General features: G+C 45.3%; 1 protein-coding gene across 1 annotated transcript; it reads right to left on the bottom strand.

Annotated features, from left to right (window-relative positions):
* Positions 1-14,881: 14,881 nt before the first annotated feature.
* Positions 14,882-16,123, bottom strand: LOC119275913 (ethylene-responsive transcription factor ERF039-like). The gene has a single exon (XM_037556846.1). The coding sequence runs from the start codon at positions 16,008-16,010 to the stop codon at positions 15,162-15,164; it is 849 nt and encodes a 282-aa protein (XP_037412743.1). The 5' UTR covers positions 16,011-16,123; the 3' UTR covers positions 14,882-15,161.

The raw sequence follows: 16,123 nt of genomic DNA, 5'->3' as shown, positions 1-16,123 counted from the left end.
CCGGAGGTGAAGAATTATATACAGGAAGTGCAGTTTCGGCCATCAGGAGAGTTTCGGGGGTCACCGGTATTGTACCGGGACCACCGGAAGGGTCCCGGGGGTCCACCGGGTGGGGCCACCCATCCCGGAGGGCCCCATGGGCCAAAGTGGGGAGGGGAACCAGCCCATAGTGGGCTGGTGCGCCCCCCTTGGCCCACCCCATGCACCTAGGGTTGGGAACCCTAGGGTGGGGGGGCGCCCCACCTGGCTTGGGGGGCACTCCACCCCTTGGCCGCCCCCCCCCTAGGAGATCCCCCATCTCCTAGGGCCGGCTCACCCCCTAGGGGGCCTATATAAAGGGGGGGAGGGGCAGCCGTACCCTTGAGTCTTGGCGCCTCCCTCTCCCCTGCTACACATCTCCCTCTCGTAGTAGAACGACGAAGCCCTGCTGCGGTGACCCCTGCATCCACCACCACATCGTCGTGCTGCTGGATCTTCATCAACCTCTCCTCCCCCCCTTGCTGGATCAAGAAGGAGGAGACGTCACGCTGACCGTACGTGTGTTGAACACGAAGGTGCCGTCCGTTCGGCGCTAGGATCTCCGGTGATTTGGATCACGTCGAGTACGACTTCCTCATCCCCGTTCTTTGAACGCTTCCGCGCGTGATCTACAAAGGTATGTAGATGCAATCCGATCACTCGTTGCTAGATGAACTCATATATGGATCTTGGTGAAACCGTAGGAAATTTTTTGTTTTCTGCAACGTTCCCCAACACAGGGGGTAGGGCGCGCCCCCACCCTCGTGGGCAGTGTGTGGCCCCCCTGGTGAGGTTCTTGCTCTCAGTATTTTTTATATATTTAGAAAACATCTTCCGTGAAGTTTCAGGACTTTTGGAGCTGTGCAGAATAGGTCTCTAATATTTGCTCCTTTTCTAGCCCAGAATCCCAGCTGCCGGCATTCTCCCTCTTTATGTAAACCTTGTAAAATGAGAGAGAATATGCATAAGTATTGTGACATAATGTGTAATAACAGCCCATAATGCAATAAATATTGATATAAAAGCATGATGCAAAATGGACGTATCAAGGATTTGTTCCTGTTCATGCTTAGGTACACAACGTCTAATAACACCATCTACTCCTTCTTTATAAAGATGTGGGTCATCCCAAAAGTAATGCCTCAAATCATAGAAGAACTTTTTCTTTTGCTGGTATGTGAAACTAGGTGGTATAAACTTAGCAACAATGTAATTAGCATAATTATCATACCATGGAGCAGTATGAGAAGCATTTATGACACTTAATTGCTCATCAGGAAAGCTATCATCAATAGGAAGTGGGTCATCAAGCACATTTTCTAATCTAGACAACTTGTCTGCAACAGGGTTCTCATCTCCCTTTCTATCAACAATATGTAAGTCAAATTCTTATAGCAAGAGAACCCATCTAATAAGTCTAGGTTTAGCATCTTTCTTTTCCATAAGATATTTAATAGCAGCATGATCAGTGTGAATAGTTACTTTAGAATCAACAATATAAGGTCTGAACTTATCACAAGCAAATACAACTGCTAAGAATTCTTTTTCGGTAGTAGCATAATTTCTTTGAGCATTGTCTAGGGTTTTACTAGCATATTGAATAACATTTAATTTCTTATCAACTCTTTGTCCTAGAACAGCACCTACAGCATAATCACTAGCATCACACATAATTGCAAAGGGTAAATTCCAATCAGGTGGCTGAACAATAGGTGCAGAGATTAATGCTTTCTTAAGTATTTCAAAAGCTTCTACACAATCATCATCAAAGACAAATGGTATATCTTTCTGTAATAAATTAGTCAAAAGCCAAGAAATTTTTGAGAAGCCCTTAATGAACCTCCTATAAAATCCGACATGACCAAGGAAACTTCTTATACCTTTGATGTCCTTGGGACATGGCATCTTCTCAATAGCATCAACCTTGGCTTTATCAACCTCAATACCTCTTTCAGAAACTTTGTGCCCCAAGACAATACCTTCATTAACCATAAAGTGGCACTTTTCCCAATTCAAGACAAGATTAGTTTCTTCACATCTCTGCAAAACTCGATCAAGGTTGCTCAAGCAATCATCAAAAGAAGATCCATAGACGGAGAAATCGTCCATGAAAACCTCACAAATCTTTTCACAAAAGTCAGAGAATATAGCCATCATGCATCTTTGAAAGGTAGCAGGTGTATTACATAAACCAAAAGGCATACGTCCATAAGCAAAAGTACCAAAAGGGCAAGTAAAAGTAGTTTTTGATTGATCTTTGGCTGACATGGGTATTTGAGAGAAACCAAAATAACCATCTAGAAAGCAAAAATGTGTATGTTTGGATAATCTTTCTAGCATTTCATCGATAAAAGGTAAGAGGTAATGATCCTTTTTAGTGGCCTTATTTAATTTGCGGAAATCAATTACCATCCTATAACCTGTAATAATTCTTTGAGGAACCAATTCATCTTTATCATTAGGAACGGCAGTAATACCTCCCTTCTTAGGAACACAATGGACAGGACTTACCCACTGACTATCAGCAACGGGATAGATTATACCTGCCTCAAGGAGCTTTAGTATTTCCTTTCTTACCACTTCTTTCATTTTAGGATTCAGCCATCATTGATGATCACGAACTGGTTTAGCATCTTCTTCCAAATTAATTTTATGTTGACATAGAGTGGGACTAATGCCCTTAAGATCATCAAGAGTATACCCAATAGCAGCACGATGCTTCTTCAGAGTTTTCAATAATCTCTCTTCCTCATGCTCTGAAAGGTTAGCACTAATAATAACAGGATATATCTTTTTCTCATCAAGATAAGCATATTTAAGAGTATCAGGCAACGGTTTAAGCTCAAACACGGGATCACCCTTGGGTGAAGGAGGATCCCCTAGGATTTCAACAGGCAAATTGTTTTTCAGAATAGGTTCCTGTTTAAAGAATACTTCATCTATTTCCCTTCTTTCATTCATAAAAATATCATTTTCATGGTCTAGCAAATATTGTTCTAAAGGATCACTAGGAGGTACGGCAATAGAAGCAAGACCAATAATTTCATCCTTACTAGGTAATTCTTCTTCACGGTGTTGTCTACTAAATTTAGAGAAATTAAATTCATGAGTCATATCATCTAAACCGATAGTAACAACATCCCTTTTGCAATCTATGGTAGCATTAACAGTATTTAAGAAGGGCCTACCAAATATAATGGAACAAAAGCTATCTTGTGGGGAACCAAGAACAAGAAAATCAGCAGGATATTTAGTTTTCCCACACAAGACTTCAACATCTCTAACAATTCCCATTGGTGAAATAGTATCTCTATTGGCAAGTTTAATTGTGACATCAATATCTTCTATCTCAGCAGGTGCAATATCATGCATAATTTCTTTGTATAAGGAATAAGGTATTGCACTATAACTAGCACCCATATCACATAAGCCATGATAACAATGATCTCCTATTTTAACAGAAATAACAGGCATGCCTACCACAAGTCTGTTTTTATCTTTAGCACAAGGTTTAGCAATTCTAGCAGTTCCATCAAGGAAATGAATAACATGCCCATCAATATTACCAGACAAGAGATCTTTAACAACAGCAATATCAGGTTCAACTTTAATTTGCTCATGAGGTGTATAAGTTTTAATATTGCTTTTACGAACCACAGTTGAAGCTTTACCATGATCCTTTATCCTAACAGGAAAAGATGGTTTCTCAACATAAGAAGTAGGAATAATAGGATCATTATAGGTGATAATCTTTTCTTCAACTTTAATAGGTGCAGCTACTTTTACTTCTATGGGACGATGATATTTAAACCACTTCTCCTTGGGGAGATCAACATAAGTAGCAAAAGATTCACAAAAAGAAGCTATTATCTCAGAGTCAAGTCCATATTTAGTGCTAAATTTACAGAAAACATCGGTATCCATAAAAGATTTAACACAATCAAACCTAGGTGTCATACCTGACTCCTTACCTTTGTCGAGGTCCCAATCTTCAGAGTTGCGTTTAATTCTTTCCAATAAATCCCATTTGAATTCAATAGTCTTCATATAAAAGAGCCAGCACAAGAAGTATCAAGCATGGTGTGATTGCTATCAGAAAGCCGAGCATAATTTTTTTGAATAATCATTTCTCTTGAGAGCTCATGATTGGGGCATGAATATAACATTGATTTAAGCCTCCCCAAGCTTGAGCGATGCTTTCTCCTTCGCGAGGCCAAAAAATATATATATATAATTGCGATCACGATGAACAAGATGCATAGGATAAAACTTCTGATGAAATTCCAATTTCAATCGTTTGTAATTCCAAGACCCCATATCATCACATAGCCTATACCATGTCGATGCATCTCCCTTCAAAGATAAAGGGAAGACCTTCTTCTTAACAACATCTCCGGGTACACCTGCAAGCTTAAATAATCCACAAACTTCATACACATATATTAGATGCTCATCAGGATGTTTTGTTCCATCTCCTAAAAAAGGATTAGCTAGCAGTTTCTCTATCATACCCAAAGGAATTTCAAAGCAGACATTTTCATTTTCAGTAGGTTCAGTAGGTTGAGGAGCAACTCTTTGCTCTACTAGTCGGGGTGAAGATACCCCGGACAAGTCCCTTAGAGGATTACTTTCCATGGTAACAAGTGACGGTAAATTTTAGCACACTATATAAAATTTTCCTTACCAAATTCCACCTACCAAAGGCACTTCACTCCCCGGCAATGGCGCCAGAAAAGAGTCTTGATGACCCACAAGTATAGGGGATCTATCGTAGTCCTTTCGATAAGTAAGAGTGTCGAACCCAACGAGGAGCAGAAGGAAATGATAAGTGGTTTCCAGCAAGGTATTCTCTACAAGTACTGACATAAGTGGTAGGATAGTTTTGTGATAGGATAATTTGTAACGAGCAACAAGTAACAAACGTAAATAAAGTGCAGCAAGGTGACCCAATCCTTTTGTAGCAAAGGACAAGCCTGGACAAACTCTTATATAGATAAAAATGCTCTAGAGGACACATGGGAATATCGTCAAGCTAGTTTTCATCACGCTCATATGATTCACGTTCGGTACTTTGATAATTTGGTATGTGGGTGGACCGGTGCTTGGTTACTGTCCTTACTTGGACAAGCATCCCACTTATGATTAACCTCTATTGCAAGCATCCACAACTACAACAAAAGTATTAAGGTAAGCCTAACCATAGCATGAAACATATGGATCCAAATCAGCCCCTTACGAAGTAACGCATAAACTAGGGTTTAAGCTTCTGTCACTCTAGCAACCCATCATCTACTTATTACTTCCCAATGCTTTCCTCTAGGCCCAAATAATGGTGAAGTGTCATGTAGTCGATGTTCATATAACACCACTAGAGGAGAGACAACATACATCTCATCAAAATATTGAACGAATACCAAGTTCACATGACTACTAATAGCAAGACTTCTCCCATGTCCTCAGGAACAAACGTAACTACTCACAAAGCATAAACATGTTCATAATCAGAGGGGTATTAATATGCATATAGGATCTGAACATATGATCTTCCACCAATTAAACCAACTAGAATCAACTACAAGGAGTAATTAACACTACTAGCAACCTACTAGCACCAATCCCGGACTTGGAGACAAGAATTGGATACAAGAGATGAACTAGGGTTTTGAGAGGAGATGGTGCTAATAAAGATGTTGATGGATATTGTCCTCTCCCGATGAGAGGAGCATTGGTGATGACGATGGCGATGATTTCCCCCTCCGAGAGGGAAGTTTCCCCGACAGAACAGCTCCGCCAGAGCCCTAGATTGGTTCCGCCAAGGTTCCGCCTCGTGGCGGTGGAGTTTCGTCCGAGAAGATGGCTTGTTATTTTTTTCCATCGAAAGACTTCATATAGCAGAAGATGGCCACCAGGGGGGCCACGAGGTAGGGGGCGCACCCCCCACCCTCGTGGGTAGGGTGTGGCCTCCCTGGTGAATCTCTTCCGCTGAGTATTTTTTATTTATTCTGAAAACGTCTTCCGTGAAGTTTCAGGACTTTTGGAGCTGTGCAGAATAGGTCTCTAATATTTTCTCCTTTTCCAGCCCAGAATCCCAGCTGCCGGCATTCTCCCTCTTTTTGTAAACCTTGTAAAATAAGACAGAATAGGCATAAGTATTGTGACATAATGTGTAATAACAACCCATAATGCAATAAATATCGATATAAAAGCATTATGCAAAATGGACGTATCAACGTGCAAAACCTGTCATCTCTCTGCTTATTTCAGGGTGATATGCCTGATGGCATGCACAAGTCTGCTGAACGCTGTGAGACAAACCCAACATATATTGCAGCAAAGAAGGCAAAACATCTTGAAGATAGCGAGACAACCCCAAAGTCTTGTCTTGATGCAGTGTTCAAGTTACTTGAGACTAGCAGTCAGACAAGCTCACAGAATTCGTGGTCTGAATCAGTTTAACTTCTTCAGTCCCAAGTTCTAGCAGGAAGGCATTCTGCAACTCAACTTCGACTTGAAGTCCTATCTCTAAGAAAGATTGTGTAGAACACCAATGAGAACCTCATTGCTAAACAACTACACCTGGAAGCTATGACCGACATGCTAGGCCGGTCTCACAGCCTTGCTCAGCAGCTTGCGCAATAGTTCCCGTGCAAGGCTAACCTTTCTTGAACTGTCTTGGAAGTGGTCTTGGTTCAATATTATTTTGTTACGCTGCAATGGTGCCTAGTTTTTGTAATCTGCTTCTTCGTTGCGCTTTATGATCATTGGTGGCGAACTTAGATGCCCAGTGGATGTAATATACCATAAATCCTTTATTGTATAGTGTAGGTTTATTCTAAGTTACTATGTCGTAATTTCTTTATTGTATAGAGTAGGTATGTTCTTAATTTTACTAGTTATTGCCATCATTCGCTATTTGAAAAAAATCTGATGTAGTCGACCGGGCCAAAATATTCGCCTCTAACGGGCCTGCTTTTTAACAGGCCACAATTGGGCCGGCCTGCAACTTTCTTGGGACTGAAAGGCCATTGAGGCCTTCACACTTTGCGTCAGGCCCACAACTTACTCGAGCCTGTATTCGGCCCAAATTTTAGTTGGGCCTTTAGTGGACCCAATGCTTAGTTGGGCCCATGTAGCTTTGGGCCATTAACATGCTGAATATTCTGTTGGCCTTTTACGGTCCAGATGAAACCATGGGCCTTTAGCAGGCCGAAATGCATGTCGAGCCTCAATTTTCACTAGTCGTCGATGGGCCTTTAACAGGCTGGAATGTAGACCGAGCCTTTTTTGGCCCAGTTATATGACAGGCCATTACCAGGCCGAAACATATCTCGGGCCTTAGTTGGCCCACTGATATCATGGGCTTCTAAGAGGCTGAAAGCTTAGTACAGGCATCAACAGGCCGAATTATGCGACAAGCCTTTAACAGGCCCAAAGTCACGTTGGGATGAACTATTGCCACCTTTGTCACGGGCCGTTAGCGGGTCGGATGTCGCGTCGGACAATATATGGCCCATGGGTAGCACAAGCCATTCTCAGGCCGAAAGATACACCGGACTTAAATGGGTCCATGTCTACATTGGGCCTCTAACAGGCCGAAAGTCGCCGGGTCGTAATTGGGCCCAAATATTTGGCGAACAATTAATGGGACAGATCCGGCTTCGGGCCATAAATGAACCATGTTTAAACAGGCTGTTATTGGGCTGGCCCACTAGTACCTGAGTAAGTACTACGGGTCTTTGATTGAGCCGGCCTTTTTAACCTATATGTGCCTCTGTTGGGCCTGCCACATGTTGACGTATCATAGGCATGTCTCCTACATTGGACGGACGACATCTGGCCCACCGAGGAGCAGACACGTGCTTCCTCCAGCCAATAATGATTTTACACGTGGAAAATCCCCATTAGTCCGGGTTGTTAACGGGTTACCGGATCCAAATCGGAACTCGATAGCTTCCGTTATGGTGGATGCCACGTGTCGGTTACCCTTGACGAAAGCATTTCCATGACGCGCAATTTATCGTCATGGAAGTGGACACTTCCGTGATGATAATTTTGGTAATGTCATGGAACACTTCTACAACAGCACATGTATGACTATCTTAATTCTATCATAAAATCATCATGGATATACATGCATGACAAAATACGTGACCTACTGTGACAAACACGTATCATCATGAAAGTGTATTTTTTGTAGTGGTGGTCGCCCACATCATGCTTGTACGACTGATGATGACGTCCTTCCGGGGCAACGCGTTGCCCCCTGGACATTTGCCCGCCTCCTTCGGTATTCGTTGGGTGGCGGCGAAGTACCGGCACTGTTGCCTCCTGGGCAGCAGGCGAATCTTATCATGACCACCATGGATTCCTTGGTATACACGGATCCCTCAGGAGTATAGGCGGGAGGCCAGAGAGGTACACCCTTAGCCTGCCACCTAGCGTTAGCGACCATCCTTTGGGCATGGGTCACCGCTCGTTTGTCTTGGGGACGGGGTTTTCTCCTCCCAGGCATGTCGACGCGCCTCTTCCCGGGAACGCCCCAGGAAGTAATAGTCGGAGCAACAGCTGGTACCATCTTCTCGGGATTCTTCGCACTGTTGCAGGACTAACTCTGCCGAATCTTGCGGAGCTCTTCCAAGGCCCCCCGCCCTGCACATGAAAACATACGGCCTGCTTGACCGATCAAAATCAGAAAAAAAAAAAGCACACTCGCTACTGTTTACCTAAACTGCATGGTACTATATATTTTTTTCACGCAATATGGTACTTTACATTGTTAACTTTCCATTGCCTTGGAAGCTAGTCAATAGCCCCCTACTAATATTTTTATAAAATGTCATGATGATATGCCGGCTCAGTCTCTCTCGAAGATGCTCATAGAGGTATGATGTGTGTGTGTGCGTTCATAAGGGTGAATGTATGCCCGTGTATATGAGCGCTTGCGTCTTACTGTGTTCGAAAAAATAATTCCATTGCCTTGAAGCTAGCCAATAGCCCCCTTATCATTGCCTTGAAACTCATTAGAACACTTGACCGATCGAAGTCTACAAACAAAAGAACAGTGGCTACTACTGTTGACCTAATTGTTCATGTTTAATTTATCCGATCCTGGCTATAGTCTCGGCATAGACCAACTCATGGGATATGATTTATCAAGCGACCATGCATGTTCCGGTCTTGCCGGTTTAAATTTATGATGTGTTCAATGCTCAATTAATTCGAAGTGATGCATCATGACTTGGCCTTAATATCTTTTGTGATACTACTGTATACTATCACTGATCGATGTGGATCAACAGCTCCTCTTCTCTCAGGATTTTTAGATCTGACACTAGCAAGCTAAGCTGGCAAGAGTGGCAGTGGCATGCATATGGACAGCGTCATCACTGATGGCCAAGTCAAAAGTGGAAAATCTCTATGCAAGCTAAGAATATTCTTGCAAAGAGTAATATGTGTATTGGCAAAAGAAAAAAAAGATATAATATGTGGGGCAGACATGAGTTTGTGATGGAGTATTGCACACTCTTTGATCGACCAATGGGCATTGCAAGACTAAAGTGTCAGGCTCACATGCCAAATGGCCGTATTTAACTCATAATGAATTAAAATTTACTTCACCAGATTGACTCGCTACCTCTTCTTGTAAGAGCGAGCAATTTTCTTCCTCTCTCGAGAATACTTTCACGGCAAAAAGGAAATTGGTCAGTAGCAACAGGTGTAAATTAGTACTGCAAAATACCATGGTACGTAATTTTCTCGCCAAGAATGAGAATATGAGTATCATCAATTTTAGGTACAAACCAGACGAAATTAGCAAGAGAGAAGACTCTGGTTCTCCAACAAAGGTAGCACATTCACATGGCAAAATTGGCAAATCTGACCTTAAAACGAAAGTATTTCACAAACTAAACTGTTTTAGAAAATATTTCACACTGCTGACCCTTTTGTGCAGCGCCCGACAACAAGGCGCTGCACTCTACTGTGCAACTCCTTACAGCTAGGCGCTGCACAGTGTAGTGCAACTTCTTAGAGCTAGGCGCTGTACAGTGTGGCGCCTAAGTGTTAGGCGTTGCACAGTAGAGTGCAGCGCCTTAATGTCAGGCGCTGCACATTAAAGGTCAGTAGGGTGAAATACTTTTAAGAACAGTTTAGTTTGTGAAATAGTTTCGACCTAAGGTCAAATTTGTGCCTTTTGCCCATTCACATGCATGTCCAATCTTGTGAAGCATCAAATGATGGCAAGTACAAAAGCTCAACGGTCAGCATCTGCTGAATCCATATGATGAGCTTCCTTTTCCAACAGTAAACAACTGTCAAGGCTGCATCACAGGGCTCATCTCCTCCACCTCGCAGCAGAGAAGCAAGGGACACAACACACAAGACACACAAGGAGGAAGTGTGTACTAATAGTTGGGGCCTTTGTTGATGTTGCTTTATTCCTTGCTTGTAGCCACAGCACTGTGCTAGCTCTACGGCCTTTTCCCTTTCGCCCTGAAAGCAACTGAGCTAGGCTAGAGTCAATTACCAAAAGGAAAAATAAAATGCACCCTTTTGTTGCTGCCTAGTCATTGTTAAACAGTTTTGAGTTGGGCACCCGCTTCTTCTTCTTCTTCTTTTCTCTCCAAAGCTTCACGTCTTGGGCGAATCGACATGTATGTATGCATATGTAGGAACATTTGTGCATCATTAGATTGGGATCCATACGTTTCTAAACCACCTTGCATTGATGGCGTTTGGTCAAGCTAGCTCCTAGTACAACAGTTCATATCTAGCTAGGTGACCAGTGCTGGTAGTACATTGCCCTTGCGTGGCGCTAGACGAGCGTTGTGGGCTCTGGTAGCTTGTGCAGGACCGTGTTGGATTACAAAAGTGAAAAAAAGTGTCAGGTCGGATATATACCGGAGTTTTACGGGTCTACCTTGAAGATGATCTGACCTCTTTTCCTCCTCTAATACACGCACTTCTCTTGCATGGTCTTGAAAACCCCAGTGTCGATACTAGGTGAAAATCCATGATCTAACCTTGTTTTTAGGTCCAGTTACGATGGCGCCCCTAGGTCGTTCTCTTCCTAGGAGCGTCATTGCTGGAGCACATATTCTATGGTTGTCGTCATTGATGGTTACTGTTGTTATTATCTTTTTGGAGTTGTTTCATTGGTCACTTTTTCTTCTTATTTTGTACTAATAATTTGGGTGTCTGCATCCTCGATATCTTGAATAGCTCTTCAGGTTGTATTGGTGCATAGGTAGGATGTAATTGATTTTATTTTACTTTTTGCGAGTGCAATTGATATTTTGTCGGTATTAATATATTTCCATCGTTGAAAATGAACAAGCATGTCAATTGTAGCCACAACTCACAAGCCGGGAGTAGCGAGCACGTACTATGTGATATTCTTGTTTGTTCACGATCATGCTTCAATCAGTGTAATAGCTTTTCCCAACAAAATTATATTTGCACATACGACATACTCCCTCCGTTCCAAAATATAGCGCGTCCTCGGTTTCCGTGCTTCAACTTTGACCATTAATTTAATCAACAAGACCGACTGCGGCGGGCGAAAAAATTATACCAATGAATTCGTATTCAAAAAAAGTTTTTAATTATATAATTTTTGATCCCGCAGTCGGTCTCGTGGGTTAAATTTATGGTCAAAGTTGAACCTCGAAAAGCGTGGGCGCGCTATATTTTGGAACGGAGGGAGTATGATAGATACTTTAATTTCCATTTGTCCTGTGCGTCAATGCAGTGCCCTACTTGCTGGCAAATAAGTAGGCCATGATGAGGTCCGCGATCACAACTTTGCAACAAACACTAGCGATTCAAAGATTTGCTTTTGATCCCAGGAGGTCTTGCTTTGCACTCATGAGTTATGAGCAGTGTGCTTTGTGGGACTCTAGTGTGCATGCAACTTCTCAGGGTGTGCACATCTTGCTGTCTGTAGCTATAGCTTCCGCGTGATCTGATCCCGTGGAAGAAAAGACCGGGCAACATGTTGATCAGCCTCTACAAGCAAGACAAAATTAACCGAACACGCGGACCAAATTGGTTCTAATAACCAGCTAGTTGGTGTTGGCTGAGCCCATGCTCTCGACAAACTAAATCAAGCAGTGGTGCCCTAATTAACATGACACGATCGTGGCCTGCTTAATTAGCCACTTCCTTGGATCCATATTATTCTCTTTATCCTATAATATAAGAGCGTTTTTGACACTAGACAAAACACTCTTATATTATGAGACGGAGGGTGTACTTTTAGTTGCTTCAGTGTAATTTCAGCAGCGACAAGTAATATGGAACATTTTAAGAATCCAGGGATGGGATTCCGTATCGTCCGAGCAGCAACGTACCCGTCCGTAACCATACTCTAACACTGCTTCTCTCTGATTGAAAAGCAGCGACTGATACACTACCTTGCGGCGCACGGCGTGTGTCGCTCTCTCCTACCACTACAGCAGTTACCGTCGTGGTTGAAGGAAAGTCGGCATAGGACAAGCTCCTGCCCCGTAATTCTCACGGGATCATTTACCGCCGTAGTGAATATCATCTTGACAGTGCAGTACAAACTAACTAAGCATGCAGTCCACAGAGCTTACGTAAAAAGTGCGGAACACACACACACAGAGAGAGAGAGAGAGAGAGAGAGAGAGAGAGAGAGAGAGAGAGAGAGAGAGGGCAGGCCGACCGCAACGGGTCACCGGGATCACCGAGCCCGGACTTTTATTTCATTTTCACCGGTCATGGATGGATGGTAACAGTACATCCGATCCCGTTGGTTAGCGGGCGGTTCCATTAAGTAAACGTGCCCAGCGCTTCCGGACAGCGGAGAATGGGACCTGTCAGGCACATCGATCAGCTCAGGTTATTACGGCTTCTCCTGATCAGGCCGCCGTCGGATTCCGTTTTTTCACTGCAAAACTCATGTGAATCCCGGTAATTAATCAAGCCAGAGCATCTGCTTCTTCTGCAGCAGGTTCAGAAACCAGAATCTCCGAGGCTCGGGCAGGCAGTCGTGATGCTGGCGTCAGCCGGGGGCGTCCCTCGAGACTCTGACTGACCGCTCACTTGGTGTTGGCTCGGCGGGGCGTTGCTGGCCAAATTAATGGCACACGAGGGCGACAACTGCATCCAGCGGGGCGCATCAATCTTTCGATCTTTTCCCCTCTGCCCTTTTGTTTCCCACCCTTCTCTTTTCATGAATAGTCGGGGCTCGCGACGCGTCGCTCTCCGCTTCACCTGGACTGTAGTATACGACGCGTACGTACGAGCGTCTCTCTACGCCTACGCGCGCGACAGTACACACGAGCACGTAGGCACACCATGCACCCACGTGCCTCCGTATGCCTCACCTACCAACGGCCGGATCCGTGTCTAGCGTACGCAGTACATACGTGTACGAGTGTACCGGCCGGAGCGCAGTGCAGTCCAGCTCGGCGAGCGATCCATCGGCGCCGCGGTCATGCCGTTGTCCGGTTGCCGACGTGGCCGCCACCAGCGGGTGAGTCACCCTCCACCATGGCCGGCCCAGAGACCCCGGGAGGGCCGTCCACCTACTTCGCCGCCCGCCGTCCGATCGGCGAGGCAGGGCTGTAATTACACGAGGCGATCCTCTTTAGTATTTGGTCCCGTCGTATTTACACAAGGGTATTGTTTTGATGGTGAACAAAATCCATTCTACTAAATTCTTTGCGATGCAGTTCAAAACAAAAACAAAAAATTGGTACTATTTGTTTGGATGCTTGCTAATTTCTATGGCATGACAATGACTTTTTGTCTACTCTAATTCATTTTTCTTGCCAATGCTCCCTAAAATCGTGGGCAACCAAAAAACCATTTTTATATACGCCAAACTGAACCTGGCAAAAAAAAAAGTTCCAGCCGTAACCTTGTGGGCGTATCGGGGCCGTCCACGTGGCAACCTGGGTGACACCGTGGTAGGGGTAGAGTGGATGAACTGGCACTGTAGCTTCGATTTGAGCTGACAGAAACAGGGAGATGAGATGCAATTAAGGCGGCCGTTGTGGCTTGCCTAGCCATGAAGATGACACCCATGCTTTGTTTGGAGGAACAGTGTTCAACTCCAGCGAAAGGGCAGAGCATGCATGCACGGTCAGCTCACCTAGCCAGGGGGCTCTGTCCGGCACATGCTTGGTAAGTGGGAGCATTAGCTTTCCCACTGGAAATGATGGCCATGCTTAAAATAACCTCACTCCTCTCTCTCTCCCACAAGGAAAAGAAGAAGAAGAATCTCATTCCCTCGTCTTGATCAGCAGCAGCTTTCCAAAGCAGATGGCAAAAGGGAGAAAAAAGCAGGGGAAGCCAGAGGAAGAAGAAGAAGAAGTTGATGATGATGAGATGCTGCACTGGAGCCACATGAGGAGTGCCACCTTTTGTCTGCACCGCCTCTGCTTGCTTGATCATGGGGGAGACCAACACTAGCCAGACAACCTCATATCCACAAATCAACATTTTTAACCCTTTTTTCTGCTGTTTTTGAATAGTAAAAGAGCTTCCTTCTTCTCCCAACTTCACTGAACAAACTAATAAAGTTCAGCATGGTGTTTACGACAGGATCTGAATGCTGATAAAGAAACATGAAATTGCTGGCAGTGGCAAAGCACCTCTTGTTGAGCAACATCACTTGCTGATAAACAAGTGAGGGGTGGAAGTGGAATAGATTAAGTTTTCAAAGTCAGCTTCAGTGGCCTCTTAACTTCGAGCTTCCTGGCATTCTATTCCTTCTTCTCATCTCAGTCTCCATGGCATGACACTCAAATTTATACTCTCTTTTTTTCTGGGGAGACTCAATGCAGTACAACGAGTATTCCAAGCATAACGAATACAGTACAATCACCCAATAATCTTATGGCAAGGTCAAACCACTAGGATTCACACATTACTATGTGGTAATAGTACTGATAATTAACTCTCTCAGGTAACATGTAGTAGTGGTAGTAGCAAACTTTTTTTGCATATGTATATCACTACGTACTCCCTTGTGCTTATTAAACCAGCAAAGTAAAAGAAAAAAGGCAAACTAAAAAAAAAACGCTAGTAGTAAAAAAAAGAAAGGCAAAGAAGAGATTACACTAGCGATTAAGTACTCCTAGTATATTTGATCATCTAGTCTTCGCAAGCATCTGCTACTCCCAAAGGAGCGGCTCCTCGAGCCGGAGGTCTGCATTGACCTCCTCGACGTCGGGGAGCGGAGCCCACATGGTGGAGAATCCGAATCCGTCCTCGATGTCGATGAGCAGGTCCGGCAGGTCGAACAGCTGCCGCAGCTCCTCCTCCTCCGCCTGCTCAGCGGCGCCGCCGCAGCTCGTAGCCGTGGCGGCAGACTCCGGCGGCGCGGTGGCGCCCGCGCCGGCGTCGTTCTTGACGGTCTCCTCTTGGATGAGGCCCTCCTCCGACTCCGACTGATCCGTGGACAAGGGCGGCGGCGAAGACGTGAACGCGGCGGCCAATGCGGCGGCGGCCTGCACGTCCTTGGGCGCCGGCGAGGCGGCGCGCGGGAGGACGTCGGCGAGCTCCGGGAAGTTGAGGTGCGCGGACCGGGCGCCCTTGATGGCGAGCGCGGCGACGTCGTGCGCGCGCGCGGCCATCTCGGCGGTGGGGAAGGTGCCGAGCCAGATGCGCGACTTCTTGCGTGGCTCGCGGATCTCCGACACCCACTTGCCCCACGCCCGCATCCGCACGCCGCGGTACACCGGGTGCTTCCCGTCGCTGCTACGCTTGCTCTTCTTCGTCGTCGTCGCCGTCGTCGTCGTCTTCCCCTCCTCCGTCTCCTCCTGCCCTCCCTCTCCCTCGTCCAGCTGCCGCTTGCGCGGCGCCGCCTTCACGGCATTGGCGGCGCTCGCCGGCGAGGAGGGACACGACGAGGAGTCCGTGACGGTGGACGAGCACGACATGGACGTGGAGCTGGTCGTATACGACGACGTCGATGACGACGAGGACGACGAGGTTTCTTGGAGCTCCCGAGCAGGCGCCATGGTCGCGTGCAGTGGGTGCACGACGAGGGAAGGAGTATTGGCTTTGCTTGCCGCTCCGCCTTGGACTTGCGGTGGTGTGTGTCTGTTCGTATCTGCAGTGGGGGTTTATATGA

Source organism: Triticum dicoccoides, chromosome 1A (assembly GCF_002162155.2).
Source record: "Triticum dicoccoides isolate Atlit2015 ecotype Zavitan chromosome 1A, WEW_v2.0, whole genome shotgun sequence".
NCBI classification, from domain to species: Eukaryota; Viridiplantae; Streptophyta; class Magnoliopsida; order Poales; family Poaceae; genus Triticum; species Triticum dicoccoides.
The sequence above is the reverse complement of the archived record's forward strand: the minus strand, read 5'-3'. Positions and strand labels throughout refer to the sequence as shown.

What these genes read in the sequence shown, in the direction of transcription:
- LOC119275913 (XM_037556846.1), bottom strand. Translation starts at nt 16,010, where the DNA reads ATGGCGCCTGCTCGGGAGCTCCAAGAAACCTCGTCGTCCTCGTCGTCA.